General features: G+C 35.7%; 1 protein-coding gene across 2 annotated transcripts; it reads right to left on the reverse strand.

The window, feature by feature from the left end:
* Positions 1–1,701: 1,701 nt before the first annotated feature.
* LOC127440463 (glutamate decarboxylase 1-like) lies at positions 1,702–10,307 on the reverse strand. Of its 2 annotated transcripts, none has more exons than XM_051697046.1 (15): positions 10,186–10,307; positions 9,657–9,800; positions 8,620–8,862; positions 7,367–7,457; positions 7,145–7,257; positions 6,880–6,995; positions 6,519–6,598; positions 6,374–6,428; positions 5,684–5,800; positions 5,528–5,592; positions 4,428–4,506; positions 4,193–4,342; positions 3,056–3,163; positions 2,621–2,710; positions 1,702–2,459 (listed from the first exon to the last, which is right to left on the reverse strand). In XM_051697046.1, exons 2-15 carry the CDS (start codon positions 9,790–9,792, stop codon positions 2,286–2,288), a joined length of 1,617 nt encoding a protein of 538 aa, XP_051553006.1. In that variant the 5' UTR covers positions 9,793–9,800; positions 10,186–10,307; the 3' UTR covers positions 1,702–2,285. The 2 variants fall into 2 exon arrangements, with proteins under 2 accessions (XP_051553006.1, XP_051553005.1); XM_051697045.1 differs by lacking the exon at positions 10,186–10,307 and adding an exon at positions 10,071–10,152.
* Positions 10,308–24,499: the final 14,192 nt, after the last annotated feature.

Here is a 24,499-nt window from a genome sequence, read left to right on the forward strand (position 1 = left end):
ATACACTGGCATGCATTGTTATGATTTATTAGTTGTTCATCAAAGTCATTTTAATTATATTTTGCATGCCTTTTTTAACAATCACTTTATTTTTAAATAGAAATCTTATAGACTTAAGTGTGATTATTTGAATGGAATGAGAATGCTAAATCAGGCACTTACTAGTCTTCAGAAAGACATCAGCATTATTGAGTCATCAGAAAAATAATCTTGTTCTTATTAAAGGGATAGTTCACCCAAAAAAACGATATGAATTTCTTACATAGAACACGAGAACAACGTTGGCTCTGCTTTTTTCCCATACAATGAAAGTGAAGTGGGGACTAAGGCTGTCAGTCTACCTAACATCTCCTTTTGTGTTCCAGGGGAAAAAAAAGTCATACAGGTTTGGAACAACATAAGGGTGAGTAAATAAGGACAGAATTTTCATTTTTGGGTGAACTATTCCTTTAAGAAGCTCTGAAATAGTCATGTATTAATATGCATATTTAGAGCTACATCCATTCTCAGAATAATGCCAAAAGAGCACACCTCATTTACCTTGGCCTGCATCTGTTAGCATACCACACAAAACTGCTGAAATCATGCAAGAGTGCCAGGCTAAACTGTACGTGATTGATTGTATTGTCTGAATGGTGGAACACGAGTCACTTTCTCCTTTAACTTTAGTAAATCACCTATCCAAAGGGAGCTTTAACAGGCCATTAACACACAACACACACAATCCATCTTCACAGTCACACGCAGTCACAAATCATGTCATCTACACAAGGATGTGTATCTGCTACTGAAAGTTACATTTGATAAATGGATGAATTTTACAGTCAGTGAAAAAGGGGCTACTGTGGTAAAAGGGTGATATTTATACAATCGTCTGTTTTGATAAGGACTGTCTCTCAGTCTAAAATGTCTTTTGTGTATTGAAAGATGCATGAAAAACTGGTAGTTCTGTGGTAAGAAACTAATTTTCTGAGAGACCTTCATGCTGTATAATTGTATTACTATGGTAATGGGGTTAGAACAGCAGGTGGTATACAAATAAATAAATACACTGGTGGCCAAAAGTTTGGAATAATGTACAGATTTAGCTGTTTTGGAAGAAAATTGGTACTTTAATTCACCAAAGTGGCATTCAGCTGATCACAAAATATAGTCAGGACATTACTGATGTAAAAAAACAGAACCATCACTATTTGAAAAAGTCATTTTTGATCAAATCTAGACAGGCCCCATTTCCAGCAGCCATCACTCCAACATCTTATCCTTGAGTAATCATGTTAATTGCTAATTTGGTACTAGAAAATCACTTGCCATGATATCAAACACAGCTGAAAGCTATTTAGTTCGTTAAATTAAGCTTAACACTGTATTTGTGTTTGCTTTTGAGTTGCCACACACTGTAAAAAATATCTGTAATTTTAATGGCAAAAGATGGCAAAAATGTTACAGAAAAAAAAAACTATTAACTGTACAATATACAGTAACAAATCTTTATATATTTTAAAAGACTACAGTAGTTTTTACAATAACGTTGTAAAAATCATATTTTTTTAGATGTAAAAAGTATGAATTTCATGTATAATTAGTGGTAAAAAAACAAAAACATTATGTTTAACAAGAGAGTACATGTACTTTTTACGGTAAAATATTGTTAAAATTAGCAAAAATTTGCTGCTATATTTAGGCACCTCAATCGAAACAAATGACATTAAATCAGAATTCAGGTTTGAATGAATATTTATTGTTTATATTCTATAAGAATATACTGTTCTTATTCTTAAATATGTGACTCCTCTACAGTCTCATAACTGAGGGAAAAATTACTTTGAAACTTGAACAATGTAGTAGCCCCAGCCATTAGAAGAACTCACCAGCAGAAGGCACTAGTAGACTGCCAAACTACACAGCTATCTCACACCATTTAAGTCCTTAGTGATTCAAGCATCCACTTTAAGAATACGCTGCATTTGTACAGTACATCTCGACTGAAGAGCAGGTGTAATTCATATATACTGTATATATATACATCTGTCATGAGCTACAAGATTAGTGGTAGCGAGGATCACTTTTACACCACACTAAAATAAATGATCATTAATTCCTTCCTAGTATAATTGTTCAAATATGTAATAGAAAAAAAATCTATAAATTCTTCTTCTCACAGAACATATAATGATAACAGCCATTAGGGGCACAAAGAAAGAAGACATTAAATATAATAAATATTTATCCTGCATACTTTCCCCACACAGGAATGATTGTAAAATAAATGACTCTCTGACAGACTAGACTTCACAGCCCAAACGAGCAATTTCATCTAATAGGAAGTCTACGTCCTCCCTCTGGGTAGCTGGGTTGGAGAAAACACAACGGAAGAAATTAACTTTATCTTCGAGAGGTTGATAGCCAATCATTGTAAATCCATCCTCCATCATCTTTGCCTTGATTTTTGGAGCCACCTGTGGGAATTCATAATATGAGCTTGTAAAGATAGAGTGCAAGCAGATAATGGGAGCTGGTCTCTAAATAACCTCATAACGGAGGCTTATTTCCAGTCTACCTGCGTCCTATTGGGTAATTTTACTGGTTGAATTATTAAAGGCTCAATTTCTTGACTCACCATATGAAGTTCTCTGTCTCGTTCTGGGCCAGGAGGAATGTTTTGCACTCTTTTTGGTAGATACCAAAAGCAGACATTGCTGTGTTCGGGCTGAAATTATCCAGGAAATGTATGAAATCTTAATGTGTTTTACGGGGGAAATGCTTAATGGAATGGCTATGCAGACAAGTTACTAAAATTCATAATGACCACTGACAGGTTATAAGATACAGTTGATAGTTAAAGGACTAGTTCATCTAAAATTGAATATTCTATCATCATTTACTCACCCTCTTGTAGTTCCAAACCTGAATGCCTCAGTCACCATTCACTTTCATAGTATGGATTAAAGACGCAATGGAAGCTATAGTGACTGTCTATCCCTTTAAATCATTTGGCACTTGTGCTTTTCCACTTTTAAAAGGTGATGAAAGTTTATAGAAACATAGCACTTACTTTTGCTTTGAAGACAAGTTGAAAATCTGTTCTCTTCTTCAGCTTGTAGTAAAGATACTCTGCATTTTCAAGGCAGTGGTTGACCTGTGCTTCAAAACCTTCTGAGCCCTGAAAATGATTCACTCATTTTTGTTCCACTTAATTCTTATTAGGAAAAAGACAATCTGTGTGGAATGCTGTGCATCAAATTTCAGAAAGGAGATCTTGTGGAATTAACGCTGTTTGTGATGCCCTATTTAAATAACTGAAAGTCAATCTTGAGTACCCATATTAGACCTACTTTGTATTTTTTATTTTTGATCATTTGTAAAGCATGAAAAAAATCATGGAGAAAAAATATATATTTTTAGAAGTGGATAAATATGAACGTTTGCTTAACAGAAAAAGCATATTTAAATAATATACATGTATTTTTGTGTAATTTTATGAACAAAATCTACCTTTTAATTCTGGTGTTGTACCTTTTTTTAAGCAATTTTTTTTTCACCAATCAACAAAAAACTAATTTTTCTTTATGCCTAATCATATTACTAATGATGTTTTGATGTACAGTGGCTGTAAAAAGTATTTGTACACTTTTGGAAATTTAAGTCCAACTTTAAAATGTCTGTATTACATTGCATAGATAACAAAATGTCAAACTTTGATGTGCCTTCTGCAGACAAATGATTCTAGATTCTAGCCTTCACTTTTCTTAGCTTTTTCTTTCTTTCTTTCTATTTTTAAACCATTTTCACCAAATGGTGTCATGATGATTTTTAGTGGATGTATGAAGTCAGTTCCTCTCAAGTTCACACAGGTGCCTTAGCAGAGAAACCATGGGTATAGTTCACGCCATTAACTATGGACATGTTCCACAAAGTGTCCAAACACTTTTTGTCTTAATTCTTAACAATATATCTATTGTTTTATGTAAAATATGGTTTTATAACTTTTAACCAAACACCACCAATACTTTAATGAAACATTTCGGTAAAAAAGTGTGTTTGTGCCATAGTTCTTTAAAATAAATGCCAACTGGTTTGATATTTTGTTACATTACATAAAGACATTCGTGCATTTTCAAGTGTGGCTTAATTGCCCAAGATTTTTTTCAGGCCACTGTACATTTTGCTGTCAAGCTGTCATAGACATTACCTTTGCCTTCCACATGAGCCACAGTTTGAAGACGTCCACATGCCTTCCACACTGAATGCTTTTGTCCCCAGTGTCGTAGGACACGTCATACTGCTTGTCAGGTTGGAAGAGATACTCGGCACACAACTGATTGCACTCCAGCAGGAGGCCCTGAGAACAACGAAAAGCCAGCTGCTAAAATCAGTGCTGTGAGTAGATTATGACTGTATAAATGTATACATTTAGCTCAGCCTACCTTCCACTTCACTAGAATGGCTGAGCACTGCAATGGAACACCCATCATTTTGTGGGGGTTCCAGGTGACGGAATCAGCCCTGGTTGGAAGGATATGAAAAGTAAAATGATGTTAGATGTCGAAATAATTTCACCAATTCAAAGTACACATTTGAAATATTATAATAAATTAGAAGTGGAGGCAAAAGTGGATGGAAATCCATTTTACAGAAAACTGTATTGCTTTGATGAATTCTAGGAGCAAGACTGTAATTGCAGGTTCTGATCCACCATCAGTACACAACAAATGAAAGAAGTTTTAAAGGATGAGGGGGTTGAGTGAGTTATCTTTTAATGCTGCCTCACAGAGTAAATTTCACTGCAATATATGTGCCTTAACTACACTCCTGCAGCTTAAATTGCAGAGAAATTACCCAAATTATCCAGCAAACCTCCAAACCTAATGGCAATACAGACTGCACTTTGTGTTGATTCGAAGAAAATGAAAGAAAAGGATGTCGAAGAAGCATCTAGAAAATGACTGCTGACATTTAAGGTAAATGAAGCAGCCTGTGCTCACGCTAACCCAACAGGATTTAAAATCAACTAGTGACGAGCATGTACCATATGTACAGGAACATGAATTGGTAGAACAGTAGCACAAATATAATGAGAAAACATGACAATAAGACATGATGAGGCCTAATGCACTGGGCTGGATTATGGACCGTGCCAGTGGGGCAAATGCCTCAGGGCCTCCAAAGCTTTCAGCTGTGTGGCCCTGGTCCAAGGCAGTCAAAGAGAGCTGAACGCCAGGGACACTGGGACACCAGCTGAACACCGTAAATGATGAAAAAATTAATTTTCATTTCATGGGTGAACTATCGTTTTAAATTGATCACAATTGCTCATAACCAGTGCAGTCTTTGAATTGCAAATGCCCTGCAGCCTGCAATGCAATGGTGAATTGCACTGCTTACCCTTGACAACTCATTACATTAACAAGCTTAAACCTGAAATGCCATACACAGTGTGTTACAGTCCAATTGAGAGCACAACTTAGAGTTACTAAACAATATATATGTTGCTCCCTTGCCCAATCAAATGCCAGATTTTGGTTACCTTTCAATTCCTTGCAGTTTCCAACGGTGCTTTTTGGACATGAGCAAACCACCACCCCAAGCAGCCTAAATGCAATCAGAACATTAAGGCATTGCATATTTTTTTTTATTATTATTATATTGAATAAAATGTACACAATAGGATAAAGTGTATTACATCCACATGCATCCATAGGCCATGGCGTTCACATATGTCTGCTATTTCATTTAGAGGGTCAAAGGCTCCATAGACTGTTGTTCCAGCAGTTGCACTGACATAGAATGGGACCAGACCCTATAGACAGTAATAATATATTTACAAATACATAGATTCATTATTACAAAATGTATTGTTACATTATGTTTATGGAATTCCGAAGTGTAGAAAACAAAGGAGAATCCTTGTTTTACTATTAGGGTGCAAAAAAAGAATATTAACTTTTTTTTTTCTTTTTTTTTTTTCTTCATCAAATGGTCAGTGAAAGGATGTTCAAACTTAAACAAAAGTTGATTGTAAACCTCAACTAAATATTTTGTTTGATTTAGTTTGTCGTTTGATTGTAGTTATTTTCTATAGGTTTTAAATTTCTGCAACCCCCTTCCCAACATCTGAGAAGCCTGAACACAGTTTAAAACCCTGATTTGTGAGACACTGATATTTTTATGTTTTTGGCCTAAATGTTGCCATGAACAAAAAATAGGCCAAAATATACAAATTACACAGACAAAATATATAAAGAACAAATGCAGTCAACATTACTAACATGGGATTTGTGCTTCTAATACCTTAAAAAAGTAATGGGACACCAAAGTGTACCATATTCGTGGAATGTGCCATATTGAATATTTAGCTGCTCATTTGACCAACCTTAGACTTTGCCACATCAATGCTGGAGTTCAGTTCTGATGAGATCATTTTCCCCCTCACAAAGAGACATCAACAAGTATAATCAATCATTTTAAACTTCATACAATGCAGATTCTGAACTTACCATTCTGTCCACCAATCTTACCTTTCATCACATTTGACGACAATTACATTTTCAGAGCCAATTCCGAGGACTGCTGCAGACTTCTTGATTGAATAATGACTCTAAAAGGAAAGCGAATGTTACACATGCACAGGCAATCTTCTCACAAATAGCTAACATGATCTGGACCTTTTACTTTATCATAATAAGATATCAAATATTTGAATTAATCACAGTTATCTGGACTTTTGAAAACACCTCTGTGACACATAACGTCTGACCTGCTAATCAGCAGGTCATGAGGTAATAGCTGAAATGTGTTGTGCTATGTGTCTGATTGAGTAAGTGGAACTGTCACAGCATGCCCACTGAGTGTGGCAGAAACAATAATGAGATCATGTACATGCGCGGAGGTGAACAGTGCCAGGCGAGGTATGGCGCACATCCCATGGGTCTTCACCGCCGGGAAGAAATGGAACCGAGCCAGCAACACACTGTACAGATTGGACATGGTACCTCCTGTGGAGAAAGCCATTAGATATTTAATGAAATACTAATGATAGAAAAGTCAGTGCTCTGAAAACTTTTCTCATTTTGAAAAACATCTCACTAAGTCTGTTTTTCTCAAATATTAAGGCTTCCTGTATTTTGTGATCACAGCTTGTTACCAGGACAAAAGATGCCGTCTCCCTCCTCCTCAGACCATCCAATAATTGTGTGCATTTTTCTCAGAATTACTTCCTCCATAAGTATAAAAGCTGGAGATATTTCATAAGTAAACCTGTAAGCAGAAAGGTATTCTGATTAAATGTACATGGACGTTTTTTTCATTCATAAAATAGGGAATAAAAATAAATGACATTGAATTAGAAATGACAATTAAATCTGACATGTTTGTGTTTGCTGTGGATGTCAACCATTCTCCGGCCAGACCAATGATGTCTAGTCCAGTTGACAGCTGGTTGAAAAACCTAGGATGACCTGGTGGTTTAGGAAGGACATCATTAAAAGGATGGTTCACCCAAAAATGAAAATTCTGTGTTCATTTACTCACACTCATGTCTTTCATTCTTCCATGAAACACAAAAAAGATGTTTATCAGAATGTCTGAGCTGCTCTCCTCCATACAATAAAACTGGATCAACATGATCACATGGAAAGTCGACATGTTGCTACCGAATGTTCCGGTATCCTGTCACCGATCCCATTCTGCCAAGTTACTGACAAGCGCCATCTCTTATCAGACATCTTTGCATCAATTTAAATGTGTTTACCTTTTCCTGTGCAGCTATTGATAGCATGTTACCCGAGCAACCTCCAAGACACGAATTCTGGTCCAATCGACACCAGGAAGTAATTGTGTTCATATAAACAATGATGAGCACAATTTGGAGTTTGCATTTCCCCTCTAAGATTGCATTTTAATTCTCCACATATGGTTAGGTTTAGGGTTGGGGTTTTGGTTTTAGTTAAGGCATATTGTCAATAAAACAAGCATTTCTGTTGACTGTATTACATCATTTACAACAACATTTACAACAACATAATTTACAACTCACTTTTGGCACCACTCTGTGGTTATTTCACTCGGAATCGCTCACACATTCTCATATATGCAACAACACTTCCAGCTCCGACCACTAGGGGCAGTGCTTTAAATTTCGGTAAGCACAGACCAATTTCAGCTGAAGAACTTAACACCTGTCACAACATTCACTGTAAAATCAGTCTGACTATATGGAGATTTGGGGCTGTCAAATTCCAAAAAGGACAGAAAAGCACCATTAAAGTAAGTGCATGCAGCTCATAAGTGCACTATGTTCCAAATCTTGTAAAGCCATATGATTTGTGAGGAACAGACTGCAATTTTAGTCGTTATTCACTGAAAATTTTGCATTGAGTATCTTGCTTGACAGCCTTGGTCACCATTCACTTTCATTTTATGGAAAAGAACAGCTTGGACATTCAGATGCATATGATAGCTTTTGTATTTCACGGAACAAAGAAAGTCATACGGGTTTGGAAAAACCTGAATGTGAGTAAATGATGACAGAACTTTCATTAATTGGCAAACTGTCTCTTTAATAAAAACCTACACTAAACAAACAGGTGGGCATGAAGAAAAATGGCTTCTTCTTTGCACCTGTTTTAACTCCATATTTGAGTGTGTCTCTGCAATCCACCAGTATCTGCTCCAGATTATCTGGCTGGTCAGGGAGCTCCAGGCTGAATCCCTCCAGACCGTCTTTAAACTGGTGAGGATAATGAAAGTCCAGAACTTTGGAGCTGCGTTTCAGGGATTTACTGATGTAGGCCAGCAAGATGTTTACCAGCTCCTGCAGAAAATGCTTAGTTGCCTCCTCTCCATCCTCAGCAGGGAGCAGATCTGAGCAAACACAAACTGCACATAAATCTCTCATATTGTGCCTTATGTGCCAAGACTAGTCCAATAAAACTGTAAGTATGTGTTAGCCACAATGGATCCTGAAACACATTCCACATTTTGTCTTGCTGCAGCAAATTAACAGGTAGGGCTGTCAATCAGTTTGTTGCATCAAGGTTATAATTTACTGTCTAAAAGCAAGGCTTAGTTTTTCGTGTGTACAGCAGCTTGTATCTAGAGCCATGGCAAAGCAGTTCTGTGGTCTAATTTGTTTACAGTACACCATTTGAAATAGATTCAAATAACACCACATATGGCTTTAAAAAGTTTAAAAGTTTTCTGAATAAAAAAACAAAACAAAACTTTTTGTTGCAAGATTAGAAATCAAACTCTTGAAAGCTGGATATCAATTTACATTTGCATTGCATTTACATTCATGCATTTGGCAGATGCTTTTATTCAAATGTACAGTACGGATTTTATCTGTGTGTTCCATGGGAACAATATTTGAATACTGTATATAATTAAATGTCAGTCCATGCAGAAATGAACTCGTATTTGCTATTGCTTTAACTAACCAGAACAATTCAAAAGTGTCCAAAATGTCAGAATCAAATTTCCAATTCATATCTGATCAGTCAAAACAAATTTTACTGTGGGTATCAAACTGAAAAGAGAGAAATAACCCATAATGCTTGGCTGTATTCCAGTGCAGAATTGGTTTCTAGTACCATTGTTGTAGCACATGGGAGAAGCTCAGAGATTTCACCACCCTTTTATCTGTGTATTTGCTGTACCTTTGCTGTGGATGCAGCTGAAGTCATTGGCAATGCACCCACTATCATATTTCAGGCCGTCATCAGTGTTTCCTATAGAACTTCCATCCTGTTTGTTCTTGCCTAAATGCTGCCCATCAGCTTGTGTTAGCTCCATAATGTTTCCTGGAAACATACATGCACATGTCAACAGACAAGCACAGACAAGTGCAGACAGATATAAACAAACACGCAAACTTAAGCAATCACATTAAATAACTTAAAATAAAAATCAAGACCAAAATTAATTGGTCTGATGACTGTGAAAAACAACAACATACCTGAATCAATGCACCATATAAAAGACTAGAATGCAATGACGTTGTTGTCATTTTTTATGTATCATATTTTAAAAACAACGGCAATGACAAATTATTTGAAAGTGTCCCATTTTACCTGTACTCAATCATTTTCTTTTATATTGTGCAATGATGAAACGTTTAAAACCATTGAATGACATTCTTAGTTGTTATAAAACAAAGACAACAAGTCAGCATACGGTTTGGTTTACCTGATCATTGAGTAATCCACTGTTGTAGACTATTATAGACTCTGTGTCAAATGGCTGAGAGTTCTTAAAGTCCCAGCCTCCACCCCAGGGCTGCATTTTACCCAACCTTCAGTCAAACTAGGCGTGGACTCAAAGAGGAGTCATAGCATACAGCTTTCCATCCCAATAGAATTTATATTACATAAGGATGAAAACGCCCATGGTTTTATCAACCTTTCAGACTCCCTCTGTCTTCTTTTGTTAATTGATATGAATGTGTACATATTCTGCACTGCCTAAGACAGATGCCTAAGTGTGAAAATACAGGTTTATTTGAAGAGCAAAACATGGCCAAATCTTGCAGCATTTAACCATCTTCAGCTCTAAGCCTCAAGGCTAAATATCTGTCATTCATGAATCCTGCTGGTTTGGTTTTCATATGCTGTGATGTCTGAAAAAGGCAAAAAAAAAAAAAAAAAAAAAAAAAACATTGATGTTATGTTTTCTTTTTTCCCCCCTGTTGTTGTCAGAGAGACCTTGATCTATTAAAGGGTTAGTTCTCATTGGTGTAACCTGATTTAGTAAACTTTTGAATAATTGCATTCACGTAGTTGAACAGAACACAAATGTTTGGACAGTTCAAGAATTATCTGTAGCGTTCACCTATCAGAACTCTGAAAGTGTAAAGGATGATGTCAATTAATTTACATACACCCAGGGGTTAAATTGGGCTGGTATGGTCTGGAATGGCGGTCCGACACCTTTTATTCCAAAAAGAAAAAAAAAATGCTTGTTTGTCAATCCATTCTATTTATTGTATTCTATGATGTGGTTTTTGTTGGATCCATTTGAAAGTTTTGTTGATTCAGAGTTTATTTTTATTTTCTGTGTTATTTTTCTTTTGAAAAAAATTAAATGTTTTCTGTCAAATATACTGTGGGATTCACTAGTGAAAATGCTTCTTCACGCCACAGTGAATTTTTATAACTCTTTTATTATTTAATGCAAATGTTTTCATTTCAAATTATATTATCAGAATTACAATATGAGTAAAATGTAGTTACAGTTGTGCTCAAAAGTTTGCATACCCCTGGAGAATTGGTAATATATGTACCATTTTTAAAGAAAACGTGTGAGGCAAAACATTTCTTTTATTGCTTATGGGATTCATATTCAACTGTAGGTTATAACAGAATGGCACAATCATAAAACAAAACATGGCAACAAAGAAAAAAATGAAATTACCCCTGTTCAAAAGTCTGCATACCCTTAGTTCTTAATACTGTGTATTGCCCCCTTTAGCATCAATGACAGCGTGCAGTCTTTTGTAATAGTTGTCTATGAGGCCCCAAATTCTTGCAGGTGGTATAGCTGCCCATTCGTCTTGGCAAAATGCCTCCAGGTCATGCAAAGTCTTTGGTCGTCTTGCATGAACTGCATGTTTGAGATCTCCCCAGAGTGGCTCGATGATATTAAGGTCAGGAGACTGTGATGGCCACTCCAGAACCTTCACCTTTTTCTGCTGTAACCACTGGAGGGTCAACTTGGCCTTGTGCTTAGGGTCATTGTCGTGCTGGAAAGTCCAAGAACATCCCATGCGCAGCTTTCGTGCAGAAGAATGCAAACTGTCTGCTAGTATTTTCTGATAACATGCTGCATTCATCTTGCCATCAATTTCAACAAGATTCCCCGTGCCTTTAGAGCTCACACACCCCCAAAACATCAGTGAGCCACCACCATGCTTCACAGTGGGGATGGTATTCTTTTCTTTATAGGCCTTGTTGACCCCTCTCCAAACATAGCACTTATGGTTGTGACCATAAAGCTCTATTTGGTCTCGTCACTCCAAATTACAGTGTGCCAGAAGCTGTGAGGCATGTCAAGGTGTTGTCGGGCATATTGTAACCGGGCTTTTTTGTGGCATTGCCGCAGTAAAGGCTTCTTTCTGGCAACTCGACCATACAGCTCATGTTTGTTCAAGTATCGTCATATTGTGCTCCTTGAAACAACCACACTGTCTTTTTCCAGAGCAGCCTGTATTTCTCCTGAGGTTACCTGTGGGTTTTTCTTTGTATCCCGAACAATTCTTCTGGCAGTTTGGGTGAAATCTTTCTTGGTCTACCTGGCCTTGGCTTGGTATCAAGAGATCCCCGAATGTTCCACTTCTTTATAAGTGATTGAACAGTACTGACTGGCATTTTCAAGGTTTTGGATATCTTTTTATATCCTTTTCCATCTTTATAAAGTTCCATTACCTTGTTACGCAGGTCTTTTGACAGTTCTTTTCTGCTCCCCATGGCTCAGTATCCAGCCTGCTCAGTGCATCCACGTGAAAGCTAACAAACTCATTGACTATTTATACACAGATACTAATTGCAATTTTAAAAGCCACAGGTGTGGGAAATTAACCTTTAATTGCCATTTAAACCTGTGTGTGTGTCACCTTGTGTGTCTGTAACAAGGCCAAACATTCAAGGGTATGTAAACTTTTGATCAGGGCCATTTGGGTGATTTCTTTTATCATTATGATTTAAAAAGGAGCCAAAAAACTATGTGATAATAAATGGCTTCATATGATCACTATCCTTAAATAAAAGACAGTATTTTTTGCATGATCAGTCATATTTTCAAAATCAATGCCAAAATTTCACAATTTCTGCCAGGGTATGCACATTTTTGAGCACAACTGTATGTAGAAGGTGTTTTCCTGTTAAGAGCAATTTGCATTTACTTTTAAAATGTAACATAATTAGATTTAAGTTTAGCATGTTCTATAAGATGACCCCCAATCTAGGGCAAAAGAAGGTAACTTGCCCCAGCTGTCATCTGATTAAAAAAAAAAAATATCGAAATATATTTCATATCATTCTTAATCAGGTTTATTTGTCATCTAATGTAAAATGTAATGTAATGTAAAATCTAATGTAATTATGTATTTTCACAATTAAGTTGATTAATAATATACATAAATAATGACAGACAAATTATTTAAACTTCTTTAATGAATTACATACAGGCCCATTAATAAATCCATATTTAGACAATCATGTATTTTATTAAAAGTTTATTATTTATTTTTACAACCCAATTTTAGGGTTTCCCCATCTCCAGAATCCAAATGTAACCCCTGGATACACGTATAATTACTATTGTTTCAGTAGTCTAAGTTAGTTCAAGATTAGATCCTTTAACTCATTTTCTGTTTCTGTCTTCTGCCTTTGCAAATGTGGTGAACTTTGTCTTCTCTCTCTCAGTTGACTGAAACATAACTTTGTCTCCTGGTCTTCATTGTTCATACTGGCCTTTCTAATTCATTAAGCTGTATTCCCCTACATGTTAAAAAACCTTTCAGACTTGAATAAAAAACAATTAATTTAGATTTTACCACATGAAGCACCACTTTTCTTTTTTCTTTTCTTTTTTTTTTTTTTTTAACTGTTTTTGACTCATATCACTGATATCAGATTTCATTTTTTCCATATGTCTTCGTTTTGAGATACAAAAGCAGGCAAGTCAGCTTTTCAGTGCGACTGGGTCAGCAGAGATCCCATTTAAAAGAACACAAAGCAGCTCTGTTTTTCAAATGGTGTGCAAATAGCTTGGGCGAAGTGAATAGAGTCGAGGGAGCAATGCGTGAGAGATGAAGGCTTGGTTTTATTATTTATTTTTATGTTTTTTAATCAGACTAACTGCGCTGCTTCCATCAGCCTCACTGGTTAATCTAGAATGATTTCTATAGCTTATCCTTGAACATTACAGTACCTTGCCTGGAACGCACGCAACCATGGTAACTTAACTGAATGGAGTACTCCCTTTTGTGCATTTCATCTCTAAATGAAGATTCCGCATCATGGTAAAAACACTGGCTAATGGAGTGATGCGTGTTTTCTAAGATGCGAGAGTGGACATCAAGCATTTTTTATCTATTTGCTACATATTGATTGCTTATTATGCCCCAATGTGAGGTTATTGAAAATGTTGTTATATATGATACTTGTTTCAAATCAAAACAAAACAATCAAGCAAAAATAGATGGAACAACATAACACATGAAATTGTGTATGTTATGTCAAATGTTTCATGTTTAACAGTTCTGACTGAAGTATAAGCTACATGTGTAGCTGGTGCTAGACATACCAGCTTTAGATTCAGGAACCCTAAAGATGTGCAAATAGGTTCCAGTAAGCTAGAAAATTAGGATTTAGCCTATGGCAATGGCAACCTTGGGCCTGGCCCACTGTAATATTGTGTGTGTGCAATGTGCCCACCATATAAATAACCATATCACACTCCCATGTTCATTTTCCTAGGTTTAAAGATTCCAATTCAACACAAGACATTGAAAATTATTCCTCCTGCACCCAGTTCAATTTGGAAAGCAGTTTGTTTTCCTAAGCATGCATCTAGTAATCATATCCCAATTGTACATTTAGATAATGTATGGGGGAATTTTTAAAGTTACATTCTCATATTCACCCAGCGTGGGCAAGGGAATCTAAGCAATAATTATAAATTTAAATAAATAATTATTTCTGCTGACAAGACTAGTGTTTGAGGTAATAACCTAAAGAGGAGAATTAGATTCACAATTGGCTTTTTGAGCATTCTTAAGGTGCTTTACCATATGACATGCACCATGGTTGTAAACAAGTTTTATTCAAGTAAGTAACTTGGGCAGACTCTGAAATTTGAAAGGAGTGTTTTCCATTTTCAATGCAATTTACATGAATTTGTTTGAAAGGCTCAATCCATGTGAAGACACTTGAGGAAAAGAGGTTTCCAAACCACCCGTAACAGATCGTAGACCTTAAATGGTTCCAAAGTCAGTGGTTTAAAAATGTGTAATGTTTTGTATTTTATAGCTTTATACAACTCTGTCCACTTTTATTAGATGGTCCTGGCTAGCACACACTTTCCATACAGTATTGTTTCACTAAAGGGCTTTTACAGTTTTTTGTTATTCACTTTGGTACTATTTTTACAAGTAAATGGTACATTTTAAAAACTCTTAGTACTAATATCACAACAGAGCATCAAGAATGCCGTTTTTAAAAACATTTTAGCATACTTTCAACTGACTAAGTACAAAACACAAAATCACAAAATAACATTTTCACCACACCAAATAAGTGTTTCATATAAATACCTTTCATTGAAAGTAACTGCCTTTCATAATGCTATTAATATTATACTTTTAATTAACATCTGTTTTCATTCATTTGAATACATTTGAGTATCATTTCATCCAATTGATCTTAATGGTTAATCAATGAATCAATAGGTATATCTATCAATGTTCAATTGGTTTGACTTTTTTATGTGTTTGTAAAATAACAATAAATTACATGTTCAGAACAGAATAACCAAACATAAAGAATTTGTTACAATATTGCCAATTTATATCATACGTAACGACTATTGTTTGCAGTATTTACCATATGCATTCAGAGTGTGTGTATGAGCATTTGCAATTTGTCAAAATAGAGCAGGATAGACTGCAAGGAAGAGGAACCAAACAATGAATTTGAATACTGGAGGCCAGTCAGAGAGGCCACAGAGGTCACATAGGTGGGCATCAGAGGTAGGAAGAGGGCAGGAACTGGTGAGCCCAATGACATCTGGGCCATCAATGTCCACTATGTGATTTAGTAAACAAAGGCCTAACTACTGTAAAGCAAATTATAGGACTGTGACAAATGTGTGAGTCTCTCTCATTTGTAAGATACTTTGGTTACTATAAAAGCATCTACTAAATTACTAAAAGTAAATGTAATTACTCACCCCAATCTGAATAGGTAAACTGTCCATTCATACTGTACTGCAAGAGTATGCTACATTGTGGTACAACAAATTACATTATAATGTAAGGGGAAAGTCACCCACTGGCCCAAGGATGGTATCCAATGGCGTGGCTGAAGGTCTCTTGCGTGTTCTGTCTTTTCGTGCGCGACATTAAATGATACTTTGATTATTTGATTTGAGTTCCATGTTTTTTATTAATCTTATCATTAATTCTTTCCTTTATTTCATCTGACTCCAATTATGAAAAACCTCGTTGATGTATCTATGCTCTGAATTTTAGTAATTCTCTCTTCTAGACTGCATTTGTTACTTCAATGTTATTTGGGTCCTGTGCTGGTCAGACACAGGTCCTTTTAACTACAAATTCATCAGTTTCAGATATTAGTAAGTTTTAGACTAAGTCCATATAGGTTCTCGGCTTTATCCGTTTAGTCTTATTTGGCTAAGTTCTATAATAAATTCTCGGTTTACCGTTTAGCCCCAGTCAATTAAGTCCTGTTTTACAGGTTCTCGGTCCTACATTTAATATTCCCTTTTAATTCTACTTGGCTAAGTTCTATAATAGATTCTCGGTTCACTGTTTAACCCTAGTCAATTAAGTCCTGTTTTACAGGTTCTCGGTCCTACATTGAGTATTCCCATTTAATTCTACTTGGCTAAGATCTATTATAGATTCTCGGTTTACCGTTTAGCCTCTTACATACTTAACTAATGGGTTACTTCTGAAGTAGCTTAATTAAGCCAACTCTGACCATAGATTTGTAGTTAACAAGAAATATACTAGAAAACAGTCCTTCAGAATGAATCATAATAACAATTTACTTACCAGGTAATAATAATACATTCAAACAATCCAATTAAAATAATAAATCAAACTCAAAGCTATCAGTGAACCAAACATAATAATATATTTAAAGTTGTATTCCATTCAAACATTTACCAAACATAAGAAATACAAATTGCAATTACCTGGTAGTGAAAAAACTACATGCAAACGATGAAGCATGGGAGATCTGATTTGCAGATTCCTTCAAACATTTATCAATAATAAGAAATACCTGGTAGAGAAAAAACTACATGCAAACGACGAAGCATGGGAGATCTGATTAGCAGATTCCTAGAACTTCATGCCAACTTTCCTTAAATATCCAGACAGAATAAACATTGTGTACCAAATGGTATTATCCTTTGAACAATGAGGATTTGGGGGTGAATGGGTTCTTGACTTCCTGGGGTTTAACCTTGTTAACATACAGGAGATAATTTCAACTGTAGGTCAAGGAGGGGGAGCCAGCTCCAGAATTATGCAGTATTTGGCAAAGACCTTATAACTTTGTTACCATTAGTTTTATCAACATCCGAAAGAGACCACTATACCAGTCGCACAGAGACCTCTTAATGATATCAAACACATACAGTTGCATTCTTTGTTTTCATGGTATTTGTTATATTTTTTTACATATAAATCTTATGTCTTTGTGTTGGTCCAGAGCTGTTGAAGGGGAGAAGGGGAGAGAGAATGGGGGGCAGCAAGGTGATTTGCAATTTATCACACTGTGGTGATATTCAGGTGTAGATTTCAGCAAAAGGTGATTTGCTCTTTATCACACGTGGTGATATTCAGGTGTAGATTTCAGCTTTTGTGAGAGAGTTCTATGACGTTGATTCTCGCAGAGTTCTTTGACTTTTACCGGAAATGGCGCCTTTTGGTTGTAGACATTCTGGTGCCAGCCTTACAATAGTGTACATAACTGTACTTTACATACAATTCTTACAGTATCACATATTGACAACATACTCTGTACTGTCAGAATCAACAGAGAACGTAAGTCCAGCGTCAAACTGTATCTTCATTGGTCACATTTATTGCACATTGGGTTGATGGTACAGACATTATGAATTTAAAATAATGTCAATTTGGCCAGGCAATGTAAGTGTATTTACTAATGTGACTTTACAGTCCTATAAAAACAATTATACAACACCTTTAATGTTAATTTGAAAAATGTATCTTGCTTTGTTTGCAACAGAATGAACAGATTGATAAAAAAAACAAACTAAAAGAAGATCATTCTGTTGTGTTTGGTTGATTAAACCAAATGTTCTCATTACACGTCACAATAATCTTGTGTTCTGAAACAGTGATTATATGAAAGGAAAAATGTCCAGCCCTGATGAAAACATGTTAGCAGGTTTTGAAAAAATGACTAGCTTTGTTACAAGAGTGATCATTTTGGTTGTGAAAATAGTACAAATTTGATAAAAAAATGTCATATTACATTCGAGATATAAATCTGACACCAAGTGATTGTGTAGACATACGCGCGTGGAGAGGGAATAAAGAACGGCCAGCGCTATGCGCTTATTCATGTGCTGAACATGCTTTATTCCCACTCCGCACGTGTTGCCTCTCTCCTCACTAGAGGCACCGCATAAAGCCTAAACTGTATATATATTTGAAGGCGCGGTTATTTTAACCCTTGTGCTGTGTTGACATTTTTTTTTACCTAATTTGGTGTTTCCGGTCAAAAATGACCTGCCTATTAAAAATGGCTTATAAATCTCTCGTTATGCCAAATACTGGATTAGATATTTTTGTCAACTTGTTTTATTTCAATTAGCACAGGTTTTGTATTTCTTTTTGGAACGTATTTATCATAGGCCTCATTGACCTGAACTTATGTACCTGTGTTTTTGAGAGAAAAAGCATTATTTTTGGATAATTTTGGCAATATTAAATAAAATATGAAAACATTCTTTACTATTCATCACACTAGTGTGCTTTAATGTTTAACCAGGAAGTTTGTTTTGAAATGCCTTTATTTTGTACAAAATGGCACAAAGTCACACTTGTGGTGTTACCAGTAAAAAATGACCGGCCATTGAAAATGAATGGGGGAGATCAAAAATAAGAGAAAAATTTAATGTTCAGGAGCATGTTCATCATGTTCATGTTCACATATGTGCATGTGTGCTTGCACACATAAAGGCCTCGGACCTGCGCAAGCACACACAAACACACACATGCTCACGTACATGCACAAACTCTTTTGAGTATTACATGCATTCTTTTTCACAGAGATGAACTTTATCCTACCCTGAACTGCATCCAACATCCATCCAGCACTACCACACAAACACACACACTAAACACCCGCCTGGATCTTCTGAGCCCTGGACTCCGCCTTGGTCTGTCGGTCCCTTGACATTGCCTCAGCTCTGCGTTCCCTCGTCTCCACTGCAATCCTTCAGCCTGTCGGCTTTGCCGGGGTCCCTCGTCCCTCTGGCTCCTCCTTGGTCTGTCGGTCACCTGGCTCCACCTTGGCTCTCCGATCCTCTGGCTGCGCCTTGTCCCTCCGATCTGTCAGCTCCACCGGGGACCTCCTTCCCTACGGCTCCACCTTGGTCCTCAGTCCCACCAGCTCCGCCTCAGTCTTCCGATCCCCCAGCTCCGCCTTACTCCTCTGAGCCTCCAGTGCCCCCTTGGTCCTCCCTGCCTCCGGCTCCACCCTGGCCCTTCAAGTCTTCGGCTACTCTCCAGGCACCAAGTTCCATGGCTTCACCCCTCAAGTCTCTCTCAACCCCACCTTCCACGGCTCTACCCCTCGAGCCTCTCAGGGCCCCATCTTCCATTGACTCTGCCCTGGTCCCATGCCCCACGGCCTGTCTCGCCAGGCCACGGCCCACGCCTCAAGACAACCCCCCTCCAGATCCCTACAGAACTTTGGAACTATGTCATGTTTAATGTGTGTGTTCATATTTTGGGGCGTCGAGAGCCGCCCCTTAGTGGGGGGATATGTCATGTGTATTTTGTTCATTTATGTTTTTCATGTCTTTTATTTTGAAAAGTTTATTTCTAGTTCCTGTTTCATGTCATGTGTTCCCTAGTCATGTGATTCCTGTTTCCCTCCATGTTCTTGTGTCTTGTTTTCATTGTTTTTATTATCTTGTTTAGAGTTCTGTCTGTTCATTGGTCATCTTTGTCATGTGTTCTCCCATATCTAGTATTTAAGCCCTCATGTTTTCCATTGTCCTATGTCAGGTATTATGTTTGGTAATGTTGGTTCCATGTCAAGTCAGGTTTATGTCAAGTTTTTGTCACGTCTATTCAAGTTCATATTCATGTTTATGTTTCACATTTATAGTCAGGGTTTTTTGGATTTCACTTTTGTAAATAAAATTGCACTTGGGTACTTCAATTCATCGTCATCATCTACATCATTGCCAGTACCAGCAGCATTGTTACAGAGGGTTAACAACAATAGCGGAGACACCGCTACAGATACTGGCATCTTTCGCTTAAACACACTGCAGAAAACAAAAATGAATCGAAACTATCTTCATCTGTCTGATGTGTGATTCAGATGGTTCAGCTAAGCCAGGTTTGTGTCAGGACAAGTTAATGTGCTGCCTTTAGACTATAACGTTTTTTTTTTTTTTTTCTGTCTAAATTAAGTTTCATTAATCAGCATGTTAGCCTTTCATAATAAACAAACAGATTTTGTTCTAATTTTGTGCAAATTAATCAGAGATGTCATCATGGCATGGGTGGCAAGGAAAGCCTATTTATACTTAAACAGTATTCTTATGCTTCATTGTTGTTATGTAAATTGTTTATTTGTCAGTAGATTCTCACTTTAAGGAAAATATAAAAATGGTCCATTCAAACTTTTTTCTTTTTTATACATTTTCTCTCAGGGGACACCACTGAACCCCCATACAGTATTTTTTATCTGTCAAAAGGCTTCCTGTGCTATGTCCCACAAATATATATTCTGAATGTATAAATATTTAAACACAAAAACTGAACTGCTGTCATTCAGCTTCAAAACAAACTGTTGATCTTATTCTGAGAGTTTTGAAGAGAATATTTTGACTGTTTAAGATTTCTTTCTTTTTTTAAATTTTTTTTTTTACAATCTGCTATTGCTGCCAGTGTGGCAAGTTATAAATATTTGGGTTGGGAGGGTTACTTTTGAAATGTATTCCACTACAGATTACAGAATACATGCTGTAAAATGTAATTTGTAACGTATTTTGCTAGATTACTCAAGGTCAGTAACGTATTCTAAATACTTTGGATTACTTCTTCAGCACTGGTAGATTTTTTCACTTGTTTTGACTATAAAAACTCTGCCAGTACAGTAAGACAAAATACACATGTTAAAAATATGTTCTCTGAAAAACCTAAATATCTTATGCAGTGCTGTTTCTAAAACAAGATAAATCAAATTGATCTTGTTTTAAGGATTTTTAGATATTTTTACAGGAAAACAATACAAAAATTATTATCAAGAATACAATTTTTGCCCTAATATCAAAGGTCTTACTAGAAAGCATCTACTTGTTACTAGTTAGCGTAAAGCTGACAATTTACACAAGGTTTATTTCTATTTCTTCTGCTCCAAACTTACTTCAAACCTACTTCTCTGTCTGCTCCTATGAATGTAACACATCATAAGAAAGTGTTTCACCGCTGTTCAAATGCTCTTTGGATCACATCATTTATATGTATAAATGTTTTCCATCTGAAAGGACTAAATATTAAATGAAACATATGACAATAAAATGCAAAGTAATCTCTTCAGTAATCAAAATACTTTTTGAATGTAACTGTATTCTAAATACCAATGATTTAAATTGTAACTATAGTGGAATACAGTTACTTATATTTTGTATTTTAAATACGTAATCCCATTACATATATTCCGTTACTCCCCAACCCTGTAAATATGTTATATAATTTCATAGCCATTTGCCACTATGTAAGTTACATATTGTTATTCAGACCTTTGCTGGGAAGGAAATGTAGAGATCGGACCTACGTACATACGTACAGACATACAGACATACATACATACATATATACATACATACAGACAGACAGACAGATAGACATATAGACAGATAGACAGATAGACATACTTATTTAGGACATGCACCATGGTCATAATAACCAAATCAGTTGTTAGAACATTCAGATGTTTAGTCAAATTTAAATGCTATTTACATGTTTTTGTTTACCTTTGCTTATGTGTTCCATGAAGTTCATCTGAGGAACTACAGGTTGAAACAGGTGTTTTAGCACCACCCATTACAAATATTACATCCATTCTGTCACTCTGAGTCTTTTAGAACTATTTAAAAAAAAAAAAAAAAAAAAAAGGAAAGAAAAGAAAAGAAAAGAAAAGAAAAGAAAAGAAAAGAAAAGAAAAGAAAAAGAAAATCCATCATATCTGAAATTTGAGTAACACTTTACAATTAGGTTCTATTTGTTAACATTATACATTAGTTAACATGAACTAACAATGATCAATACTTTTACAGCATTTATTAATCTTGGATATTGTTAATTTCTACATATACTAATACATATTTAAAATTACTTTTTACACTTGACGGATGATGATTCAGATTGGGACTACGTGTAATAACTTTTTTGTTATTAAAATGCCTCATTTGACAGCATACAATGATGCCAATAAAATGTATTCAAGTGATACTACGCTCAGTAGATAATATCAGTCACTTTTTAAGCAGTGTCAATATGCCAACAGATTTTTTAATTCTATATCTGTTCATTACTTGAATTTTAGTAACTGCCCTGCCCATTCATTAACTGAAAAAGCCATTGGTACTGGTATGTTTGTGAAGGTATGAAATGATGCCCTGTTTTTGATTATATATTAAATTAATGTGAAATATGTATTTTATATTTACAAAAATAAAATCCATAGCTTTGAGGAGCACACTCCTCAACTGGAGTTCTGTATAATCAATAGTGAAATTGTGACTTTATACTGTAGATTAATCTGTGTGTAGACCAGTTCAAGAAGAGGGCATGTTTAGATAAAGCTGCAGATGTTGAAGTTTTCAAGACACTTTAGCTGGAAGCATAAACAATGTGGATAAACAATCAAAGTGATTATTAATGTCCTGTGAATTCTGATTGGCTGTTCCACTTTGACACCCAGCACACTGGTAAACATGTCCACTTTATGTAAAAAAATAAATTATAAATATAAACCTATGCTTATGCATTCACTGTATCCAATACTGGTCACACTTCATAACAGGTAAGAAATACTTTTCTTGTTTGTATATTAGGTTTATAATTTTCACTCAGTAGATGGTCAAAGCCTGTTAGAATAGAATTTGATCACTTTTAAAGGCCAATTTGTATGCTTAAAGTCCATATTTATGCTGTTTGGATTGAGAGAAACTGACAGTGGAGCGCGTGTCTGAGAGCTGTGCACTGAAAACCTTAATAAGTTGACTTTGCTCAATAGATTGAGTAAACTCGTTCCCTCAATGCATCTCCAAAACTTGTGTAATTAAGTTCACTTTACTTGGTGATCTTATAGAATGAACGTAACTATTCAAGTTAAGTTAACTGGATGCAAGTCGACTTAAAGGGGCATTCAGTAGTTCTCTAGCTAGCGTTAGCATTGCTCTTCTTTGTGTACTTTAAGTACCGATACGACAGTGGTGTTAGACGCTTGTACTGCCATCTATCGACATACAGTATATAATTGCTTTGCCTAAAAACAAACATCAGAATTCAAGCTACTGACTTCAACAGTTAAGGACAGATTATTATTGTCCCTCATTTCATCTTTGGAGACTGTCTTGTTCCACGTTATTTCTAAAGACAGTTATTACCTTTATTAGAGAACTGTTTAGCGTAAAATAAACCTAAATTATCTAGCGATACAGAATGTCATGGTAAAGGAAAGATTAGAATTATTTTTGATGATCAAATTGATCATGTCCATGAATACTGTATTTGGCAAACTTGTTTTGTTTCCAAGCAAACAAAGACATGGTTAACACAAAGTCCACAACAATCGCTGTGCCAAGCTACTTTGCACTAAATGAATGAAGACTTCATTGAGATGGAGGTAGAGGCCTTTTTTTTTATCTCTATTATGTTACACAGTTTTCAAGCATTACGTTACTCCCTAAGCCTGTACAACGATGGGTCAACTATTTTTTGTGTGCTATTCACTCAATACAAAAAGCATTCATTAAATAGCATAGTTTTATAGTTTTATTTTATTTGAGTATTCAATTTTAGGGCTTGTGTTAAAAAAAGTATAATAAAAAAGCATTACTATGCATTTATCAGTATTAATATGTATATATTGTTTTAGACATTGATAATGATTTATTAATTTCTGTTCTCTTTTTGACAGTGATTTGATTAAAGAATTCATCACAACATGCCAACAGCCCTCTTCTCATTGTGCTTCATCAGTTTGTTGACTTTAGGTACAGTGCTTTCCTTTTTTTTTATTTCATTTTTGTAAATCTACACTCAAGCAAACAATAACTCAAACAATGTGATGTTATGTGCTTTAGTAAATGCCCTCAGTTAAATGGGTAAAAGCACAAACTGAAATCATATGCACAAATTTGACATATTTGAGAAAATTAAAGCAACATTTTGTACTTTTTTATGCATGTCATCTTGGACTTACACTGACACCTAGTGGCGTGGATGCAGCATCATTCATACACAGTAGTTTTTGGT

This window comes from Myxocyprinus asiaticus, chromosome 5, assembly GCF_019703515.2.
Source record: "Myxocyprinus asiaticus isolate MX2 ecotype Aquarium Trade chromosome 5, UBuf_Myxa_2, whole genome shotgun sequence".
NCBI lineage: Eukaryota > Metazoa > Chordata > Actinopteri > Cypriniformes > Catostomidae > Myxocyprinus > Myxocyprinus asiaticus.